This window comes from Chelonoidis abingdonii, chromosome 9 (genome assembly GCF_003597395.2).
Source record: "Chelonoidis abingdonii isolate Lonesome George chromosome 9, CheloAbing_2.0, whole genome shotgun sequence".
NCBI lineage: Eukaryota > Metazoa > Chordata > Testudines > Testudinidae > Chelonoidis > Chelonoidis abingdonii.
Window position 1 is genome coordinate 19,164,818 of NC_133777.1, and position 21,401 is coordinate 19,186,218.

General features: G+C 44.6%; 1 protein-coding gene across 1 annotated transcript in view; it reads left to right on the forward strand.

The window, feature by feature from the left end:
* Window positions 1–572: 572 nt before the first annotated feature.
* ABCC6 (ATP binding cassette subfamily C member 6) overlaps window positions 573–21,401 on the forward strand; it is a 50,781-nt gene continuing 29,952 nt past the window's right edge. The window contains exons 1-10 of the mRNA XM_032790482.2: window positions 573–652; window positions 5,078–5,254; window positions 6,640–6,765; window positions 7,263–7,400; window positions 9,918–10,043; window positions 12,578–12,639; window positions 13,704–13,835; window positions 14,617–14,829; window positions 18,392–18,569; window positions 19,093–19,254. Coding sequence (XP_032646373.1) covers window positions 599–652; window positions 5,078–5,254; window positions 6,640–6,765; window positions 7,263–7,400; window positions 9,918–10,043; window positions 12,578–12,639; window positions 13,704–13,835; window positions 14,617–14,829; window positions 18,392–18,569; window positions 19,093–19,254 — 1,368 coding nt within the window. The 5' untranslated portion in view covers window positions 573–598. The remainder of the gene's footprint in view (window positions 653–5,077; window positions 5,255–6,639; window positions 6,766–7,262; window positions 7,401–9,917; window positions 10,044–12,577; window positions 12,640–13,703; window positions 13,836–14,616; window positions 14,830–18,391; window positions 18,570–19,092; window positions 19,255–21,401) is intronic.

A 21,401-nucleotide genomic window follows, 5' to 3' on the forward strand; every position in this document is an offset into this window, starting at 1 on the left:
AGCAGCATTACAGTGTGCTTAATTAAGTTACACTGGTTTTAGTAACATGCCTGTGGCAAGTTTTCCAATACTGTAAGCTTATGTTTGTGTTGCTAAGAGCAAGACAGGCACATGGGCACCAGTTTAATAATCTCCCCTAGGGCACCATAAATCCTAAGGAGGGCCCTGAGCTAAGCTCTTGGAAATCTGACGCTGGGGGCCAATCCTAGGCAGTTTGGGGATCTCACTCCCTAGCAGTCAGCAGAGATACATGGGTGGGGTAATGGAGCAGGGAAGGGGGCTGACCCCCAACCCTCCCAATCTGGAGCTAGGCGCTTGTATCTGCGCTTTGACTCGCTGGGGCGTTCCCATCGAGATGCGACCTCCGCTCCAAAGTCTCCCCAGGTTAGGGCCGGTCCAGGCCCAACCCCAAAGGCCATTTGCTAGGCAGACAGGCCCAGGCTCTGGGCAGCGCCCCCGGATCCTTTCCCCCGCCCCGGCAACGTCACACATTAACCACCCTGGCCGAGAAGCCACACACGCGGAGGGGCGGGCGGCTGGAGCCAGCGCACTGGGCACAGGCCAGGCGCAGCCCCCGCCGCGCTCCGGAGCTCGCACCATGGCTGGGGGCGGCTGGTTGTGCGGCTCCCGCGAGGGCTTCGCTGGCCTCTGGGTGAGTGAGCTGCCCGCATCCCCGGCTGTGGGGGCGTTTTCGCCACCCCTCTCGCCCTCGGGCGGCAGCCGATCGCGCTGCAGCGGGGCATCGCACCGGCTGCTCCCTGCCCCGCGCTGCAGCTGGCACGATTCGGATCTGGTACCCCGGTTGCAGTGCCTGTACATAGCCCAACGCTGGGGTCTGTGCAGCGGGGAGGGGGGCACTTAACGCCGCCTAGTGCCTGGAGAAGGGGACCGTTCCTTCTTCCTAGCCACGCAACAACTGCAGCAACTTCCCAGCTACACAGCGCCCGCTGGCTTCTCTCTCTCGGGTTTTCCTGTTTGCAGTGTTATATGCCAGGGCACTTTATCTCCTGCAGAGTCCAGACCTTTGGGAGCTTTGCCCCTCTCCAGCCACTTCTCCTCTCTGTCATTGTAGCCAAATGGTTCATCACCCCTTGTTGGATTGGCGGGGGGGCGGGGGGAAGAGAGATCTAATGAGGAGAACTAGAGCCCAGAGTGAAGGAAAGCCCACACCTGCCCAGCAGTGTTATAGAGCTCCCCCCATTCATAGATAGCACCTCTCTGCTTCAGTGACCTTTGTTACTTCAAGAAACTTTGGACTCCTGGAAGTTGAAACCCTTTCCCATGAGCCCTTATCTTTTAGCACAGCCCAAAGCTAATACACCACCCTGGACTTTAATATTTGAAAATATAAGCTACACGCACATAAGTGGAAAGCAGTCAAAATCTGTAATAAATTGCTATGCTGGTTGGGATACTTTTGCATCATACATTGTTTCCACCTATTGCCAGTGGCAAAAATCTTTGCAATCCTTCTAATGTGTAAGGCCATGTCTACACCACAAAATTGTCAACCTAACTTACGTTGGCATACAGCCACTGCAATTATTAAATCACTTGAGCGTGGACACACTAGGCTCCTTAGGTCAGCAGTGAGCTGACATCAGGCTCACTTGTATTCGTAGGTGCTGGAACTAGGAGTGCTGGGGCTGCTGCCGCAGCTGCTAGCTTGAAGTGAGTTCTATTATATATCAGGCTTACAGTTTGGTTCAATGGCTCTCAGCTCCCCTGCTTGTATTGTCAGCCTTGGGCATTATGGGACAGCTCCTGCAAAGCCAGTGACAGTCAATGTAAGTAATGCAGTGTCAACACTGACATTGCTTTGACCTAATTACATTGACCGTGACTGTACCATTTGGGGAGGTGATGTTATTAAGTTGGTGTAGAGAGGCAGTTGCATGGGCAGGAGCCAAATGTAAGTGAAGACACTTCCACAGCTAGGTTGATGCAAGGCAGTTTACATTGACTTAACTGTGTAGTGGCCCAAGACACTAAAACTACTGTTAGCTGGAGCCATTACAGGTACCGCAATCATTTTTATATGGGAAAGAAGCTCCTCCAACTGACACTATGTGTCTGAGCAAGAAATAATGGTGGTTGAAAATAAATACATTAATATTACAAAAAACAGTATTAAAACATTAAGGATGAAACCCTTTCCCACTGAAGTCAAGGGGACTTTTGAAGTTGACTTCAATGGGGCAGGATTTCACTCTCAATATATAATGGGCCAAAGTATTTTCTGAATTGCACTAAGCATTCAGTGGGGCTTAACTAGAGTAGAACTTAGCCCATGGAGTCCATGATGGAAGGATATTAAAATGGCTTTAGCCCTGCTTATATAAACTTTACTTCAGTATACACCTGTAATGTTATGTATTCATAAGAGAAATGCTTTTAAAAGGGCTATGGTGAATAGAAACCTAGAGGGGGGCACTTTAGTCTCTTTGCTCAAAACTGATAAAGCCTCATAGTAATTAGCAAACCATCATGCACTTTCTCTCCTCATCAAGTGATTGCTTTCTTCTCAGCCTTGCCTATCAGCATACTGAATAGGAAGATGCACATCAGGTGTCAGTAGCCCCCTAACTGCTGAGGGCACTGATACTACCCTAGCAAGCTGCTAAAGGAAAGATAACAGACTCCACTTACATGGAGCTAAAACAAATTTATGTGATTTCCCAGCTATATCCACACCTGTCTCTCTAATCCTGTGAAAATGATCCTAGCACTGGTCTTCTGAAAGTAACCCTAGTACAGGTCCAACCAGTGGGGGTGGCTGTTCTTAATAGCCAATGCCCCAATTTTTCACTGTGACCTACACGAACAAATTGTTGGACTCACATGGAATCCCAGTCAAGTCAGTGGGGTTCTGCGCAGGCATGGCCATCCAGCTGGGCACATCACAATACAGGATCAAGACCCAAGACCATTCAGTGGCTTAGGGAGTCATAGAGGCAGCAACCTGAAACCAATCCCTTGAATATGAGCAATGCAGGCAAGTGCTGGGTTATCAATCTCAGAGACATATCTGGCAGCAAAAGCTTCAAGATTAAATCCTTCGGTCACTTACGCACCAGCCTGGAATTTGCCATAATTATCTCTCCTCCTATTCATTACCCCCTAAAAGCTCCAGAAGAACCAAAAATATCCACCCAGTCCTATCTGTTCTACCCTGGTGATAACCACAAGGAAGAGTTCAAGAAATGTGGGCCAAGATTTTCAAACATGGCTGTCTAAAATTAGGCTCCTAAATGCATCTTTAGACATCTTAATAAAAGGGGCCTAATTCTCAGAATTGCTGAACACCCACAAATCTCTCAGATGTCAATGGGAGCTGCAGTAGGGTTGCCAAGCCTCCAGGATTGTCCTGGAATCTCCAGGAATTAAAGATTAATCTTTAATTAAAGATTGTCACGTGATGAAACCTCCAGGAATACATCCAACCAAAATTGGCAACCTTAAACTGCAGCTGTTCGGCACTTTGAAAATCAGGCCGCTTTTATTTAGGTGCCTAAATACACATTTAGGAGCCTCACCTCAGTCACTGAGGTTTGACGATTTTGGTTTTATTTCTCTGTGTAAAGTCTTCCTCCCATCTTCAGGCCCAATTTTTGTACAAACACCAGGGCCCATGAAAGTAAGGACCAAAGCATTATTCACTGTAAGCATCTGACTAGCATAGCAGTTACCTGCTGAATACCCCTTTCAGATACCACATGCCCAGATTTGTCCCCAGTGTGCCTGGTAGTCATTTCCCCCTGTAGATCCCCGTGGGAAGGAACCTTTGCTGTTGTTCTGTAATTTCTGTAATTCACATACTTACTTAACATTTTTCAAATATAAAAAAAAACATTGTACTGTCAGTTTCATTATGCTAACACCCTACATCCAACTATATGATCATGGCATTTTTTAAATACATTCCATGAGATTATACATTAAAGATTTCAGGAGGTGGGGGGAAGGAAGTAACAGAGTGCCGTTTATATACTGAATTTAACAGACTTTATCTCTTATCTAATCCCTCTCCTTAGCCTGTTTTATCTTACTCAGTTGACAACTTTCCACTAGCCTTCCTGTCTCCCTGGTCCACAACCTTGGAGTAATCTTTGACTCTAATCTCTCTTTCTCCTCCACATCCAGTTTCTTCCTTAATCCTCTCAGTTTTTCCTCTCTAGTTTTTCCACAGTCTGTCCTTTCTTTATTACTTCTACTGCTAAAATCCCTGGCCATTCCCTGCTTTTTTCTTACTCTGCTTTCTGGAGCTTTCTCAAAAACATAAGAACGGCCATACTGGGTCAGACCAAAGGTCCATCTAGCCCACTATCCTGTCTTCCAACAGTGGCTAACGTCAGGTGCCCCAGAGGGAATGATCACAACAGGTAATCAAGTGATCCATCCCATCACCCATTCCCAGCTTCTGGCAAACAGAGGCTAAGGACACCATCCCTGTCCATCCTAGCTAATGGTCATTGATGGACCTATCCTCCATGAACTTATCTAGTTCTTTTTTGAACTCTGTTATAGTCTTGGCCTTCACGTGTGTTATGTGAAGAAATACTTCCTTTTGTTTGTTTTAAACCTGCTGCCTATTAATTTCATTTAGTGATCCCTGGTTCTTGTGTTATGAGAAGTAAATACTTCTTCCTTATTTACTTTCTCCAGAACAGTCATGATTTTATAGACCTCTGTTATATCCTCCTTAGTCATCTCTTTTCCAAGCTGAAAAGTCCCGGTTTACTAATGTCTCCTTTCTAGCCTTCCCTCATCTCCCCTCTCCCACCTCCAGTTTATCCAAAGTGCTAAATCTATCTCTGTCTCCCATCTCTTTAACCATATCATTCCCACACCTCCCCCTTAAATCTCTCTGTTGTTCAAACTCCTTTTAAACTGTAAATGTTTAAAAACAGCTCTTCAGCTGGTGTAAATCAGCGTAGTCCTCAACCAACCTATAGTGATTTACTCCAGCTGAGGATCTGGTCCCTTCTCTCTGTTTTTCCATACAGTCCAAGGTAGGGGTAAGGTTGATAGCAGGCTATGGCTGTGTTAAACCATTTCTCTGGGTGTGTTGTTGCAGGACTGGAATCAGACGTGGTATACAGATAACCCAAGCTTTACCCAGTGCTTTCAGAATACAGTCATTGCTTGGATTCCCTGTGCCTATCTTTGGATCTGTTTTCCATTCTATTACCTGTTTCTTGAGCACCACAGCAGAGGATATATCAGAATGTCGCACCTCTTCAAAACTAAAATGGTAATAATCATAAAAATAATACCTAGCTATCACATAGCACTTTTCATCTGTAGATCTCAAAACACTTTGCAAAGGAGGTCAATATCATTACTCCCATTTTACAGATGGAGAAACTGAGGCACAGAGTGGTAAAGGGACTTGACCCTGGTCACTAAGTAGGCCAGTGCAGAGGCAGATCTCCTGAACCCCTGTCTGGTGCTTGCTCCTCTAGGGTCACACTAGCTAGTATTAGAGGCTGGGTATTTAATGCTAAGTTTATTGTGACTTTATTTTTCCAAGTCAAGGGCGGGCAAACTTTTTGGCCTGAGGGCTGCATTGGGTTTCGTAAATTGTATGGAGGGACAGTTAGGGGAGGAGGTCGTGGCCCCGCCCCGGGACTCCTGCCCCATCCAACCCCCCCATTCCCTGACGGCCCCTCTGGGACCCCTGCCCCATCCACACCCCACTGCTCCCTGTCTCCTGACTGCCCCCGGACTCCTGCCACCCCATCCAACTCCTCCTCTCATTCCTGACAGTTCCCTCCAGGACCCTTGCCTCATCCAACCACCTCTTCTCCCTGCCCTGACTGCCCCCTGCCACCCCATCCAACGCCCCCCTCCTTCCTGACTGCCCTCTGGGACCCCTGCTCCCATTCAACCCCTTCCCCCCCGACCACAACCCCGAACTCCCCTGCCCTCTATCCAACCCACTCTGCTTCCTGCCCCCTTACTGCGCTGTCTGGAGCACCGGTGGCTGGCGGCGCTACAGCCATACCACCTGGCTGGAGCCAGCCACACCGTTGCCACCGCACAGCACAGAGCACTGGGTCAGGCCGGAGTCTGCAGCCGCGCTGCCCCAGGAGCTCACAGTCCCATCACCCAGAGCATTGCGCCAGCGGCGGAATGGTCGAGCTGAGGCTGCAGGGGATGAGAGACAACAGGGAAGGGGCCGGGGGCGAGCCTCCCAGGCCAGGAGCTCAGAGGCCGGGCAGGATGGTCCCGCAGGCCGTAGTTTGCCCACCCCTGTTCTAAATGATTAAAATTGTCTTGATAATCTCCTTTGAATCTCCCAGTCCTCCTCCTGCTTGGTGGTTAGTATGACTGTGTAGGTTACATTGTCTTTGTCTGATTGTGGATCTCCCATATAAGTGCGAGATCCAGAGAGCCTTACTTAGTTTTTACTCTCTTCTTAATCAGGTAAACTCTCTCCCGAGCCAAGAAGTGAGAGAGTAAGGATTTCAGGATCTGACCTAAAACGAAACAACAATCGTTGTAGCACTCTCCATCTTAGCCTGCCCCCACTTCCCAAACCGCCCCTTTAACACTCAGATACCTTACAGTATACAGACTACGGTTATCATACTTGTCCTTTTACAGTCCATGCCAACGTTTGTTTCCCTATCCCAGGTACTTGGATTCATATTGATATTACTGTGTTTTTCAAACCTATTCTATGCCCTTTGGGAAATAAATCAAGGAACGCTACCAGCTCCAGTGTTCTTCATTAGCCCAGCAGTTCTGGGGATCACAATGGTAATTCCTTTTTTTTTTTTTAAACATAAGTTTCAATTTAACTATTATAGGGCAAAGCTGGTCTTGGCCCTCTTCCCCCTCACCATCTGTGGGTGCAGAAGACCCAATCAACAGCAGGACTGATGGGGTTCTATAGGTGAGCTGTCTGCAAAAACCTGTGCACTGTGGTGCTGCATGAAATGGTGGCAGGCCAGGGTTGGCACAGGGGTGTGGTCACTTAGTCTGCACTTGTATGGCTCCACTGACCCAAAACACCATGTGGGAGCTGATGCAGCAGAGGCGATGGCATCCTTGAGGTTCCCGTAGCGGCTGCAGAGTGGCCCCAGGGAAACAGGAGAGAGGATTCCATTTCCCACAACCAAGGTGGTAGAATTAATTGTTACCATAATGGGAACAATAGTTCAGCCCATTAACATTGAACTGATCTGACACCAGCAGACAATAACCTCTATTGACCATTAACTTGAAACTGTTCATTGTTTCTCTCTTCTTCCCAGATCCCTGCAGTGTTCCTCACCCAGTTTGAGAGGCTGAAGGGTGTTCAGTCTTCAGGCATCTTGTTGATTTATTGGCTGCTGTCATTCCTGGCTGCTACTGTGACTGTTAGTTCTAAAATTCAACAGGTCCTGGAAGGGGTAAGCGAAACTTTCTCATTTTAGCATGTGCCTCTGGTAAGGTCTCCCATGTAGCCGCTCTTTACCAGCAGAAGAGAGCTCTTCTGCCAGCAAAATAAAACCATCCCCAATGAGAGGCAGTTAGCAGGAGAGTGTCTCCCGCTGACAAAGCACTGTCCACACCTGCGCTTTTCATTGGTAAAACTTTTGTCAGTCAGGGGTGTGTTTTTTCACATCCCGACTGACAAAAGTTTTGCCAACAAAAGTACAGTGTAGACATAGCCTTAACAACAGCATGATTCCTTTGGCCCTCTTGTTTGTTGTCTTTGCCATTCAGCCAAGAACTAAAGAGGCCAGTAGACTGAATTGCTCTCTCCAAGTAGCCACACTGAATTGTGCTTGAGGAGCATTGGCCAGGCAGTTTGAAAGAAACGAGCACTGCCACTACCCAGGCTGCATCTGTTCTGTGGGTGAAAAGAGCACTTTAATCTCCAGGCCCCACAGCTTTTCTGAGCACCCAGTTCACATACAAATCAAAGGAAAAATGCTGTTTGAATTTTAGTGCTGTTAATAAGGCCTGGTCTACACATAGATTTTGTACTGGTAGAACTGTGTCAGTTAGGGCAGGTGGATTTTTACCATCATAGTAATTCCAGTACAGCCTCTAGGGTGGATACAGTTTTACTAGTATAAAGGCGTCTTATGCTATTAAAGTTTATTCCCTTTCCCACCTGGGAATAGCTATACCTGTATAAACACATTTATACCAGTGTCCATACTACGGAGTTGTACTGCATTAACTATACTGGTATAATTAAAGAGGTACAATATGTGCATGTAGACAAGATCAGGCAGATCAACTTGATTTCAGAAAGCCACTTCTGCTGTAGATCTTTTATACCAGCTGTTTTGGTTTCATTAGGCTGAGCGTCTATATGTTAAAATTCACTGGATCGATTTATTGATCTGATATTTATCAGTACTGGTCATTCTCCTAAGTGATAAACACCACAGGTGAATCTTTCTGTGACAACAGGGAAAGATCAGAAGTTCAAATCAGCACCTATATTTCACTAACGGATAGAAGAATGATACACTCCCACAAGATGAGGGATGGTGGGAACTCACTATTGTATTCAATTAATATTGATTGAATTAATTAATGTGAATTAGTCCCACACTCTAGGGACATGCTAGGCATTTCACATTGCCATCTTCTTTTTATTGCCATGATATAATTTCCACTCATGTCATTCTTCCACACTGCTTGCCTGTCTCAGACACAGAGCTGATTATGAGGCCCAAGGGGAGGTTCCGCAAACAGCTGCAGTACACACTAGTTAGCATAAAACCAGGGAATAGCCTTTTTCCATTTTGAAGTATACCCAAAGCTTTAGGTGAATGGGGAATTTATACCCTCACAGAACTAACCCCTTGCATTAGTTTAAATTAAGCAGCCATAAACGTTTACTGGAATCTGCCTGGTCAAAGCCTGACACTGCCATTTTCAAAGCCGGCTAAGGGAGTTCAGCACCCAAATCCCCCTGAATTACAGTGGGATTTCAGCATCTAGCTTCTTTTAGGCTCCTTGGAAAACCCCAAACTCAAACCTTTACTCAAGTCTAAATTATAGTTACGCTCCAGCTCCACCCAGTGGTTTCCTGGTGCATGTGTTGTGATTTTCAAATTGCATGAGTTTTCAGTATCAACAACAGTAATTTAACTTGCATGGTGTCAAGTATCAGAGGGGTAGCCCTGTTAGTCTGGATCTGTAAAAGCAGCAGAGAATCCTGTGGCATCTTATAGACTAACAGATGGATTGGAGCACGAGCTTTTGTGGATGAATACCCACTTCGTCAGACACATGTAATGGAAATTTCCAGAGGCAGGTGGTAAGTATGCAGGCGAGAATCAGTCTGGAGATAACGAGTCAGATATTAGGAATGGCAATATACAAAAACCTGTAGGAGGAGAACACTTCAACCTTCCTGGCCACACAATAGCAGATTTAAAGGTAGCCATCCTACAGGAAAAAAACTTCAGGACCAAACTTCAAAGAGAAACCGTGGAACTTCAGTTCATTTGCAAATTTGACCCCATCAGCTCAGGATTAAACAAAGAATGTGAATGCTTAGCCAGCTACAAAACCAGTTTCTCCTCCCTTGGTGTTCACACCTCAACTGCTAGAAGAGGGCCTCACTCTCCCTGATTGAACAAACCTAGTTATCTCCTGACTGATTGTCGCCTGCATACTTATACCTGCCTCTGGAAATTTCCACTACATGCATCTGACAAAGTGGGTATTCACCCACGAAAGCTTATGCTCTAATACATCTGTTAGTCTATAAGGTGCCACAGGACTCTTTGTTAGTAATTTAACTCTTATATAGCACACTCTATAAGAAACTAGTGCAACACATGGTGCACATCCACAGCAACACTCAGAGCTTATGGCTTATACAGTGTGTGACTCTACCTTTCTTTAGTGATTTCACATTAAGTATTTTACCTCAACCTCAGCAATTCTCTTTTTCACAGGGCTTCCCAGAGGACCCCTTCCGTCATGTCACCTCTTACATTTATTTTATCCTGCTGCTAGTAGAGGTCATACTGTTCTTCTTTACCGATTGGCCTCCCTTCTTCTCAAAAACTGTCAATGACTCTGTAAGTATATTTGACTTCTTCAAACCTCATCAGTCTCTTGTCTAAAACCCATTGGAAATGGGCAGTTCAGATGAACGTCTGAGATGAAAACATGGCAGCCTAATCTAGACCAGTATTTTTAAAAAAAAAACTAGTTACTTGGCATGCCAGGGTTTCTGGGTCCCCAGCTTGATTTTCAGAGGTTTCATAGATTAGAAGGCCAGAAGGGACCTATGATCATCTAATCTAACCTCCTGTAATGCCCTGAACATAGGATCTCCCTGAATTAATACCTGTTTTAACAAGAATGTGTCTTTTAGAAAAACATCCAATCTTCATTTTAAAATTTCCAATGATGGAGAATCCACCACCACCCTTGGTAATTTGTCCCACTGGTTAATTAACATCTCTGTTACAAATTTCCACCTTATATCTAGTCTAAATTTGTCTATCTTGAACTTGCAGCCCTTGGATCTTACTGAGCACCTCTAGTTCCCATTGACTTCAACTGTAGTTGCAGGTGCTCTGCACCTCTGAGACGCAGTCCTGAGCTATCTCAGTTTGGTACCAAAGACAGAGGCAGTCTAAGGCAGGGGACATGGTTGAAAACAGAAGTCTAAAATTTTTGTTAAATGCTCTTTATTTTATTGATTCGTCACCTCTTCTTTTGTCTGTTTTTCCCACCTGTTGCATCCTGACTGGCACCCACGTTGTGAACTGACTGGAGTGAGGATTGTGGTTTTATACTTCTGCCCTGGGTCTGGGCTCTGATACTTGCATCAAATTGCTAAGTAGTTGAGTAATAAAATATTACAAACAACAACAAAACTGGCCAGTGAGGCAATTTAAAACAAATTATTTGATGTAAGAAGGTTCCATGTCAGCCTGCATTAATAGAAATGGGCCTCAAGTGTTATTCCTACTAGCATCATGTGTTCTGTACTGTACACACAGAGAATGACTAAGGATTCCATTTTGTGTCGGACAGCCAAAACAAAGCGGCTTTAACCAATACGATCTGTAGTCCTGCATATGAGGTTAATGTATCGGAATAGAGGCAATTATCTAGAAACAACAGGTCTTACTAAAAGTGCAAAATTAGATCTTGATGGCAAATTGAGGCGCATTCCATGTTATTTTCACTGCCTTTCTCAGGAAGGTCTGAGATGACAGGGAGAGATGTAAGTGGATCTCTCCAAAGGGAGAGTATGGAATGTCACTCCCAGAAATAGTTGATCCTTAGAATCAAGTGTATTTTTTTAACGTGCTTCCATTTTGCCTTGCACAGGACAAATCAGAGAAAAGGGTTTACAATGCAAATGACCAGACAGAATATATAACCAGTGCCATAGGACCATGTCTCTGCCTGTGCTGAACCTGGCATACTGATGCTTCATATGTACATTCTGAAAAACTAGTGACCTATCCCTAGCCACACACCTCACTTCCATTTTCAGTGCTGTTACCATACTGTGCTGACATTTGCTACATGCCTTCCGAGGGCAGCCAGCACTGCATCTCCCTACTTGATCTTTTATAAACAAGGCATAGCCCAACTCCTGCATGAAATTAGTGTTTGTAGATCAGGGGTCGGCAACCTTTCAGAAGTGGTGTGCTGAGTCTTCACTTACTCACTTTAACTTAAGGTTTCGCATGCCGGTAATACATTTTAACATTTTTTAGAGGGTCTCTCTCTACAAGTCTATATTATATAACTAAACTATTGTTGTATGTAAAGTAAACAAGGTTTTCAAAATGTTTAAGAAGCTTAATTTAAAATTAAACTAAAATGCTTATCTTATGCCTCCGGCCCACTCAGCCTGCTGCCGGCCTGGAGTTCTGTTCACCTAGGCCAGCAGCGGACTGAGCGGGGCCTGCGGGACCCTGGCTGGCAAGGCGCCAGTAGTTGGGATCCCAGACTGGCAGCGGGCTGAGCGGGGCCAGCAGCTGGGACCCCAGACCAGGGGTGCAGGAGCTCCTGTTTGGTGCTCAGGGTGGGGGTGGAGATGTGGGAGGTGCAAGAATCAGGGCATGAGGGGGCTGGGTATGTGTAGGGGATGCAGGAGTCAAAACAGGAGCTGGAGGTGTGTGAGGGGGTACGGGAGACAGGGTGTGGGATGGTTGGGTATGTGTGGGGGTGCAGAAGTCAGGGCTGGGTGTGGGGGAGTTTAGGGGTCAGGACAGAGGGCTGGTGTTGGGGGGGGGGGTTCATGGGTCAAGGCAAAGGGCTGGGTGTGGGGGGCGGGTTCAGGGTTCAGGGCAGATGGCTGAAGTGATCAGCTCATGCGGGTGCTCCCAGCCCCCTGCAGTGGCTGGAGGGAATGTGACCGATTCCACTCCTTTCCCAAGAACCCCGTCTGTCCCCACCTCTTCTCTGCCTCCTCCCTGGAGCAGCGAACATGCTGCGGCTCTGCTCCCCCTCCCTCTCCCAAGGACGATCAGCTGATCGGCGCAGGGAAGGAGAGGAGGCAGCAAAGGAAGGCAGCACTCTGGGGGAAGAAGTGGGGAGCTTGGCTATTTCTACATATGAAACGTGTCTGTTTTTCCTCTCACAGAATCCGTGTCCAGAACTTGGTGCCTCTTTTGTTTCCAAAATCACTTTCTGGTGGTTCTCTGGGTAAGAAAACAAGTGATAAGAGACCCTTACTCTAAAATATCAGATAAGCTCCATCAGCTTAAGACAGAAGGGCCCAGATCTTTACAGGTATTTAGGCACCTAGCTCCATTTCAGTTAAATGGGAGATAGTCGCCTAAATATCTTTGCAGATCTGGGCTGAGATTTAAGGGACAGTGGCAAAGCTGACAAGCTCAGAGCTCCTTGCAACAAGACTAATTCTTTCCTCAGACGCCTATGTGTTACTTCCCATGGCTCAAACTGTGCTCTGAGTTATGCTAGCACAGTAGAGGCTTTTTCACCCCTGGGTTGGAAGGGGACTTGAGTGTAGAATTTGCCCAGGTAACTTTGTGACTTGGAAAAATCCAGCCACCCTTCAAAATGATCACTGCAGCTCTGCTAACATCCCAGCTTTCTGCCAGGAGAGCCTCTTTCAATCTCTACAGGACCCCAGGGAACTAGAGATCATGAAGTTGCACCATCCTGCTGCTTAGTTTTCATGAGCAAAGTGGTTCCTGAAATTTTTGAGAATACTTCAAATATTCTTGTAAATGTTAACATTTGGCCTGTTAGGGAGTGAGGCAGCCAGCAACCATGCAGAATGGAAGGACAGTGCCAGATGCACACATACAATGGGCCCACTCTCAGTTATGCCAAAGGGCCTGTCTCTGTTTCACAGGAGTCATGAGAAGCAGAATGCAAGTTTGAACAACCTCAGGGCTGATCTAATTTATGCGGGAGGGGGGATAAGGCCGCTGAATGGCCCCAGGAACATGGAGGTTGCAAAGTGGGGTTAAAGCCACCTTTGTTCTCACCTTTCTGTTCCTGCCCCAAGCTCAAGAACAGAGTAACTGAGAATTAGGCTCAATATGTAGGACTAATTTAAGGCCAATCAACTGAACATTTTTCTTGGACACGCATCCCTCTGTGCTTGGGTTAGGGTGACTAGATGTCCCGATTTTATAGGGATAGTCCTGATATAGGCTTCTATTACCCCCACCCCATCCCGATTTTTCACATTTGCTATCTGGTCATCCTAGCTTGGGTATTAACCATTTATTTTACAGGCTAGTCTGGAAAGGCTATCAGCAGCCATTACAAGCAGATGACTTATGGTCACTGATGAAAGAAAACTCCTCAGAGGAAATTGTTTCTCAGTTTGAAAGAGAATGGAAAAAGTACTGTAACAGAGCCAAGCAGTAAGTACTTGTTCCAGAGGGTGGGAGTTTCTCATCTAGCTAGTGCAGAGCTCACATGTTCAGCATCCCAGGTGCTAACACACCACCTCAGAGCCCCGTTTGACACCATCTAGTTCTCACTAAAGACTAGATCGTGGGGTTTATGCTGATAGGGCCAAATCCTGGACATCAGGGCTCAGCCTATGGGAGGGATTCTGTGCTGGAGATCGCCGTGGGGGCTGAGGGTGGTAGAGTGCCAAGGAAGCTGCATTGCTGCTGTTCTGCAGCTTCGGAAATGAGGCAGCCCCAGGGCCATTGTACTCCTTATTTGCACAAGAGAATGGGCAATGGAGTCACTGCCATTGAATCCTCAACTCATTCAACTAGTGGAAGGGGGAAGGAAGCTCCTGTGGATGGAATACTTGGCAAGGAGAACTTTGTGGCGTTTCCTTTCCCTTGGACTCTTTCCACTGCCAGGTGATCTTTTGGGCATTTATCATTTAGATCCTACATCTGACCTTAACTATGTTGAAATTCATTGGGGAACATCCTTTAATGTCCAAATATCCAGAAGTGCTTTGGGGCAGGGACCATCTTTTTGTTCTGTATTTTTACAGGTGTCCTGTTCCATGACTACAGCTGTTAAGTGCTGCCACAATACAAATAAATAACTCACTATTCAGGCCACTTGGGAAGCCCCTATTCAAAGTGTGGGGTTTTTATAGTGCTGTTGACAGCTCAAGTCAAACACTTCAAGCCTTCTTTGGATTGCAGCCAATTTTCTTTGTGTTTATTTCTTTAGAAACACAGAATCCATCAAATACAAGATGGATCAACAAAGTGGAGCTGGTTTGGTCGAGACAGAAGAGACCCAGGTTCTGCTGCAGCCAGAACAGAGGCAGAGTCAGCCACTGCTGAAAGCATTTTGGAACATGTTTGGAACCTATTTTCTTCTTGGTACCCTCAGCTTAGTCATCTGTGACGTCTTCTTGTTTTCTATTCCAAAGATACTGAGGTAATGCACATTCAGGAATGACTGTCTAGAAAGAAATGCTGTACATACCCTTACACTGGCTACTTTTTCCTTACTTTAATTTTTTGTGCTGATGAAAGGTGTCAGATTTGGCATTCTTGGATTGCCAAATCCTCTGTTTATTTGCTAAGCAAATGGGGTACTGGCCACATAACACAAGGTTCCTTGATTTTCTCAGCCAGGGTATTCAAATCTCTGTCACACAGAGAGAGACTTAAACCTCCAAGTCCTGAAAATGGTTGGTCTCTGTTACCAAAGGTGGCAGTTAGGGCCAGTATAATGGTCTCAGTATAGTACATACACATCACAAACGTCATTTCACACAGGCTGCCAAACAGCCAGCAGATGGCCGTGACTTTTCATCAACACTGTTGGGAACAAGACTCAAACTGTTGCAGCATTGCCAAATCCAAGTCTTTAAATATCATGAGTCAGGCTCCTAAATTTCAGGCAATTGTCATCCAAATTATGTTTAATATCTTTGGGTTCTGTTGGAATTTCAGCTTTTAGGGTGCAGTGTACGTGGGTCATGTTTTCAAGCTTCTCTCTGTGACCAGAGGACTAGAAACTTACTACTTGGTTTTAAAATGAAAGCCGAGGCTCTTAATTGCATGACTTCAGGAGATGGGGTTTTAAGGAACACATCAGATATCATGAGACTCCATATAAAACCGTGAGAGCAGACAACGCACTTGTAACTGTAGAATAGAAAGACTGTATCCGATGATAAATTATAAACAGTAGAATAATGCCCCCCTACAGTTCTTTAAAAAATACTTCTTCAGGTAAGTCTTTTTCTGTTGTATGAACAGTATTGGTTCAGCACCAAAATGCATTATAGTATCACTTCAGTCAAGTCAAACCCAACTCACAGGTGGAATAAGAGCCTTAAACACTATTGACTGCATCAGAATGGCATTTATACCAATTATATTCATTCTTTTTGGGTTGCATGTGTTGATTGGAAATATCAGAGAAATCAATGGCCACATTCATTGCTGGTATAAATGATATTGATATATAAATATCAGGGAAATCAATGTGGCCATTGATTTTGCTGATATTTCCAATCAACTCATGCAACCCAAAAAGGAATGCAGTTAGCGCTGTCAAGCGATTAAAAAAATGTATTGTGATTAATCGTGTGATTAATTGCGCTGTTGAATAATAATAGAATACCATTTATTTAAATATTCTTGGATGTTTTCTACATTTTCAAATATATTGATTTCAATTACAACACAATGCAAAATGTACAGTGCTCACTTTATATTTTTTTCTTACTACAAATATTTGTACGGTAAAAAACCAAAAGAAATAGTATTTTTCAATTCTTCCATTACAAGTACTGTAGTGCAATCTCTATCATGAAAGTTGAACTTACACATGTAGAATTATATACAAAAAAACCTGCATTCAAAAATAAAACAATGTAAAACTTTAGCGCCTATAAGTCCACTCAGTCCTAGTTCTTGTTCAGCCAATCACTCAGACGAACAACATTTTTACATTTGCTGCAGATAACATTTATATTTGCTGCAGATAATGCTGCCTGCTTCTTGTTTACATCACCTGAAAGTGAGAAGAGGTGTTCGCATGGCATTACTGTAGCCGGCTTCGCAAGATATTTACGTGCAAATGCGGTAAAGATTCATATATCCCTTCATGCTTCAACTGCCATTCCAGAGTGCTTGCGTCCATGCCTATGAAGGTTCTGCCTGATAGAGATTCAAAGCAGTGCAGACCAATGCATGTTCATGTTCATCATCTGAGTCAGATGCCACCAGCAGAAGGTTGATTTTCTTTTTTGGTGGTTCGGGTTCTGTAGTTTCCACATCAGACTGTTGCTCTTTTAGGACTTCTGAAAGCATGCTGGGCACTTTGTCTCTCTCAGATTTTGGAAGGCACTTCAGATTCTTAAACCTTGAATTGAGTGCTGTATCTTTCCTTAGAAAACTCACATTGGTACGTTCTTTGCGTTTTGTCAAATCTGCGGTGAAAGTGTTCTTAAAATGAATATATGCTGGGTCATCATCTGAGACTGCTATAACATGTATCAGAGGAGGTAGCCGTGTTAGTCTGGATCTGTAAACGCAACAAAGAGTCCTGTGGCACCTTATAGACTAACAGATGTATTGGAGCATGAGCTTTCATGGGTGAATATATATATGACGAAGTGGGTATTCACCCACGAAAGCTCATGCTCCAATACGTCTGTTAGTCTTGTGGCACCTTATAGACTCTTTGTTGCTATAACATGAAATATATGGCAGAATCCGGGTAAAACTGAGCAGGAGACATACAGTTCTCCCCCAAGAAGTTCAGTCACTAATTGAATTAATGCATTATATTTTTAACAAGCGTCATCAGCATGGAATGTCCTCTGGAATGGTGGCTGAAGCAAGGGTCATACGAATGTTTAGCATTTCCGGCACATAAATACCTGCAATGCCAGCTACAAAAGTGCCATGCGAACACCTGTTCTCACTTTCAGGTGACATTGTAAATAGGAAGCTGGCAGCATTATCTCCTGTAAATGTAAACAAACTTGTTTGTCGTAGCGGTTGGCTGAACAAGAAGTAGGACTGAGTGGACTTGTAGGCTCTAAAGAGTTACACTGTTTTGGTTTTGAGTATAGTTATATAACAAAAAAATCTACATTTATAAGTTTCACTTTCATGATAAAGAGATTGCACTACAGTACTTGTATGAGGTGAATTAAAATGCGGTTTCTTTTGTTTATCATTTTTACAGTGCAAATATTTGTAATAAAAAATAATATAAAGTGAGCACTATACACTTTGTGTTCTGTTTTGTAACTGAAGTCAGTATAGAAAAACATCCAAAAATATTTAATACATTTCAATTAGGATTCTATTGTTTAACAGTGTGATTAAAACTGTGTTTAATGGCAATTTTTTAAATCACAATTAACTTTTGTGAGTTAATCGCGTGAGTTAACGGCGATTAATCAACAGCCCTAAATGCAGTAGATCATTTTACACTGCAGTTGCACCATACCATGCTGGGAAAGTGTTAAGCTAGGACATCTCTGCTCCAGCATGAGGAGGAGCAGTTGAATGTTCAGAGCTGCAGTAAAGTAAAACAAAAACTAGGTTGGGTGCTGCCATTTTACATACTTTGGATGCTAAGCTGTTTGCCCAGCCTTCTATTGTTTTATTCACAAATGAGCCAGTGAGGGTTACAGAGCCTGTAGCCTTGCTAAAGACAAGCCAAAAAATCCCCACTATTTAGGTGTGGTGTTTAGATGCTGCTCGTATTATTAGAACTGGGAGCACTGGCTGTTGGGAGTCAAAGGACGGGAAGCAGGAAGGAGGAGTTGAGGAGGCTGAGTGAGAGTTACAGAGAGTGCAGCAGCAGATTGGTAAAGAGGTTTCCACTGTAAAAATAAAGTCCTGTTGAAGTTTGTTAGTACCTTGCCTGGTTGATACAACATTAGGCCTTTCTAAAAATACTGCCTGCTGTAAGGGCCATGTATTTTGTCATCTCAGTTTGTATCCATCCGCTCAACGTTCTTTTGCAGCCTTTTCCTGGAGTTCATCACGGACCGAGAAGCCCCAAATTGGAAAGGTTATTTCTATGCAACGTTACTGTTCATATTAGCTTGCCTCCAGACTCTGTTTGAACAACGTTATATGTACGTGTGTCTTGTACTGGGAATGAGGCTGAAGACTGCAGTCACAGGCCTAGTGTATAGGAAGGTAAGCCAGCTTTTCCCTTTGGTAGTTGTTTTTCTTATCAGCCACTAATGTTTTTGATGCAATGATATTTAACTGCTACCCCAAATATGAATAATAGCTAAGAGCCATTTTTAGCAAATAATTCCATGGTTACACTGCAAGTGAAGGGCAGCTGCATAAATCTTCATGAGATCTGGGGAAAGCATTGACCCGTTTGCTGTTGTGAGGTTCATGGAGTAGCTCTTACATCTAAAAAGAAGGACTGAAGAGCAGTGGGTGAAAGCTGTGCTTTGCTGAGCAAGCTCGACATTATTTCGTTTCTTGTTGGGCAGTGAATAGACTCATCTGCAGGGTGAAGTCACATGACCCTGAATGATGTTTTCCTTCTTGATATTACAATGACTAGGACTTGGCCTCTTTATGAGCCTGTTCCTTCTTCCCTTTGACCTCAGCATGAATGTTGGTTATTTATTTTCTGAATAGAAGCTGATTTTTGACTGTTTGTGCTCTTGCTTCTCCCACCCCCACCCCATCCCACCCCCAGATCTTGGTCATGTCAAATGCAGCAAGGAGAGGAGCAACTGTAGGAGAAATTGTCAATCTGGTATGTGTCGATGTGCAAAGGTTAATGGATCTCATTATATATTTTAATGGGACCTGGCTTGCTCCTATTCGGATCATCATCTGCTTTGTCTTCCTGTGGCAGGTAAGAGATGGTCACATCTATCTGTTCCTGTTCATGAGATCAAGGGTAAAGGGAAGTTGTCAAGAGTCAGGTGTGAAGTTTGCTGCCCAGAACAACCTGATATTTCCATCTGTCTCCTTTCCCATCCGTCTTTGAGCTCTGTGATATAAAGCAAACACAAACTCATTAGAAGGAAAAATGAGTTTCCACGCACATTTAAATGTGTCTTTTCATTGTTGTTTGTTATTCTTCACTGGATGCCTTGCTTTGATTCATCCTTCCACTCACACAACACACAGTTCTTGGCTTAATTTTTTGGATTCCAGTGTTCAGTCGGATCTCCTAGATAAAGACAGCGAATGCGACTGTTCTTACAACCAGCTCATGGAAAAAAGGGGTCTTTTAGCATCGGCTCTCCTTCTGGTGGTGCCATTTAGAAGAAAAATATGTTGTCCTTTCACAATCAATACTATAACTGTTTTCAGCTCTCTGACTTTCAGGGTTCTGGTGTTCAGTTATTTGGCACAGCCTTAAAACGTAACAATGAGTATGACCTGCAGTGTGAACTTTCCTACACTTTATCCTAAAGACTGATTCCCATGAAGTCAGTGAGACAATGAGGCAATTTGATGAGAGAGATCGTTGTGATACTGTTATGAAAAATGTTTGTTGTAGGCTTACTGGATAAACTAGATGTACTACGTGCCAATGTTAGGATATAAATGATCCTGCATTAGTGCAAGACTGAGATGAGCTAGATAATGCTAGTGACCTTTCCATCCTTACATTTAATGAGGAGTGTATTATATTTCTGCAGAATAAAACCCCCAGTTTTGAATCACGAGCATTTCTGTTTCAGCCTATTTGGTTCTTTGCCAGATGAAATCATGCACCCTGTGGGGTGGGATGATCATGTTTGTAAAATCAAGCAGCTTTGAAGACTGGGGTCCTGAGAGGCTTGCATTACTCAGCTTTTCTGACTAGGATGGCCCATGCTCTTGTTAGCACCTGGAAGGGCATTACAGCACTGGAAAGTGAATTAGCAGCTGCTGTTTGTCATGTTGAGCATCACCACCTTTCTGGAGATGGTGTTGCTAGTTGTCTGGGGGAACACGGAGAGTATTTGGCGGTTACTTGGAGGTAACTGATATAGAGATGTTGGTCCATCTCTTCATTTGGGAGTAATTAGTGCTCACATGAACATCAGAGACTCATATAATCAGCAAGACCCAGGAGTAATGCAAACTGGCATAGTGCCAATTCTACTACCATACCTCTGCCCTAGGCATGCATTACTGTGATTATTCCAGTGCTGGCCTCTACAGATCACCTCAGTGTGCTGGAAATGGAGCAGAGACTATGCTAAGAGAGCCAAACACTTATAATTTACCATTCAGGTCAAACTTGCACCCATATATTCAGTGGTCCAAAGCTAGTGCAATAAAACATTGCTGTTGCACTTTGCTAGCTGATTTAAATCCAGCCAGACCCTGCAGCATTGGCCCGTGTGGCTTTCCTAACCCAGCCACTAGATGTCTCCATTAATGCATCCAAAGGCTGCTAGAGGACATAGCAATGAAGTGTTGGTTCTCGAGCATGTTTCTGCTCTCTCATAGACATTACTTTGTTTTGTTCCTTCAGGGAAATAAACATAATTCATTAAAATAAAAAACATTACCACCTCTAAGACAGTCTATGAAAATAAAATCACTGGGCCAGGTCTCCACCCACATCATTGGCTTCAATAGGCTTACCCTGGGGTATGTGAGAAGAGGATTTGTCTCTGTGAATTCAGTACTCAGGTGTTTTGCATCCGCACAGTTGAGTAAGGCCCATGATCACTCCAGAATTCTCATGGAAGTCTGAGGTGGCAGAAGGATGAATTGGTCACAGTGTCTTCATCCAAATACTACTGAAGGCAGAGGAGGAGGAGGAAAGTTCTAGGTTTACCCAAAGGGGTGTGTAGTGAAGCGTGACTCACTGGCACGGTGCCTCCTGCTGGTTGTCCTGGGAATTAGCTCTTTTCCAGCATACAGAACACCCTCTGCAGGCCGGTGTCTCACCTGCCACTGGCCGCGTGTCCCTCCTGGACCACAGTTCCCTTTACCTTGGGGTTCTGCCCCAGCAGTACCCCCCATGCTCTGGGACTCCCCTCCCTGGGGAACCCC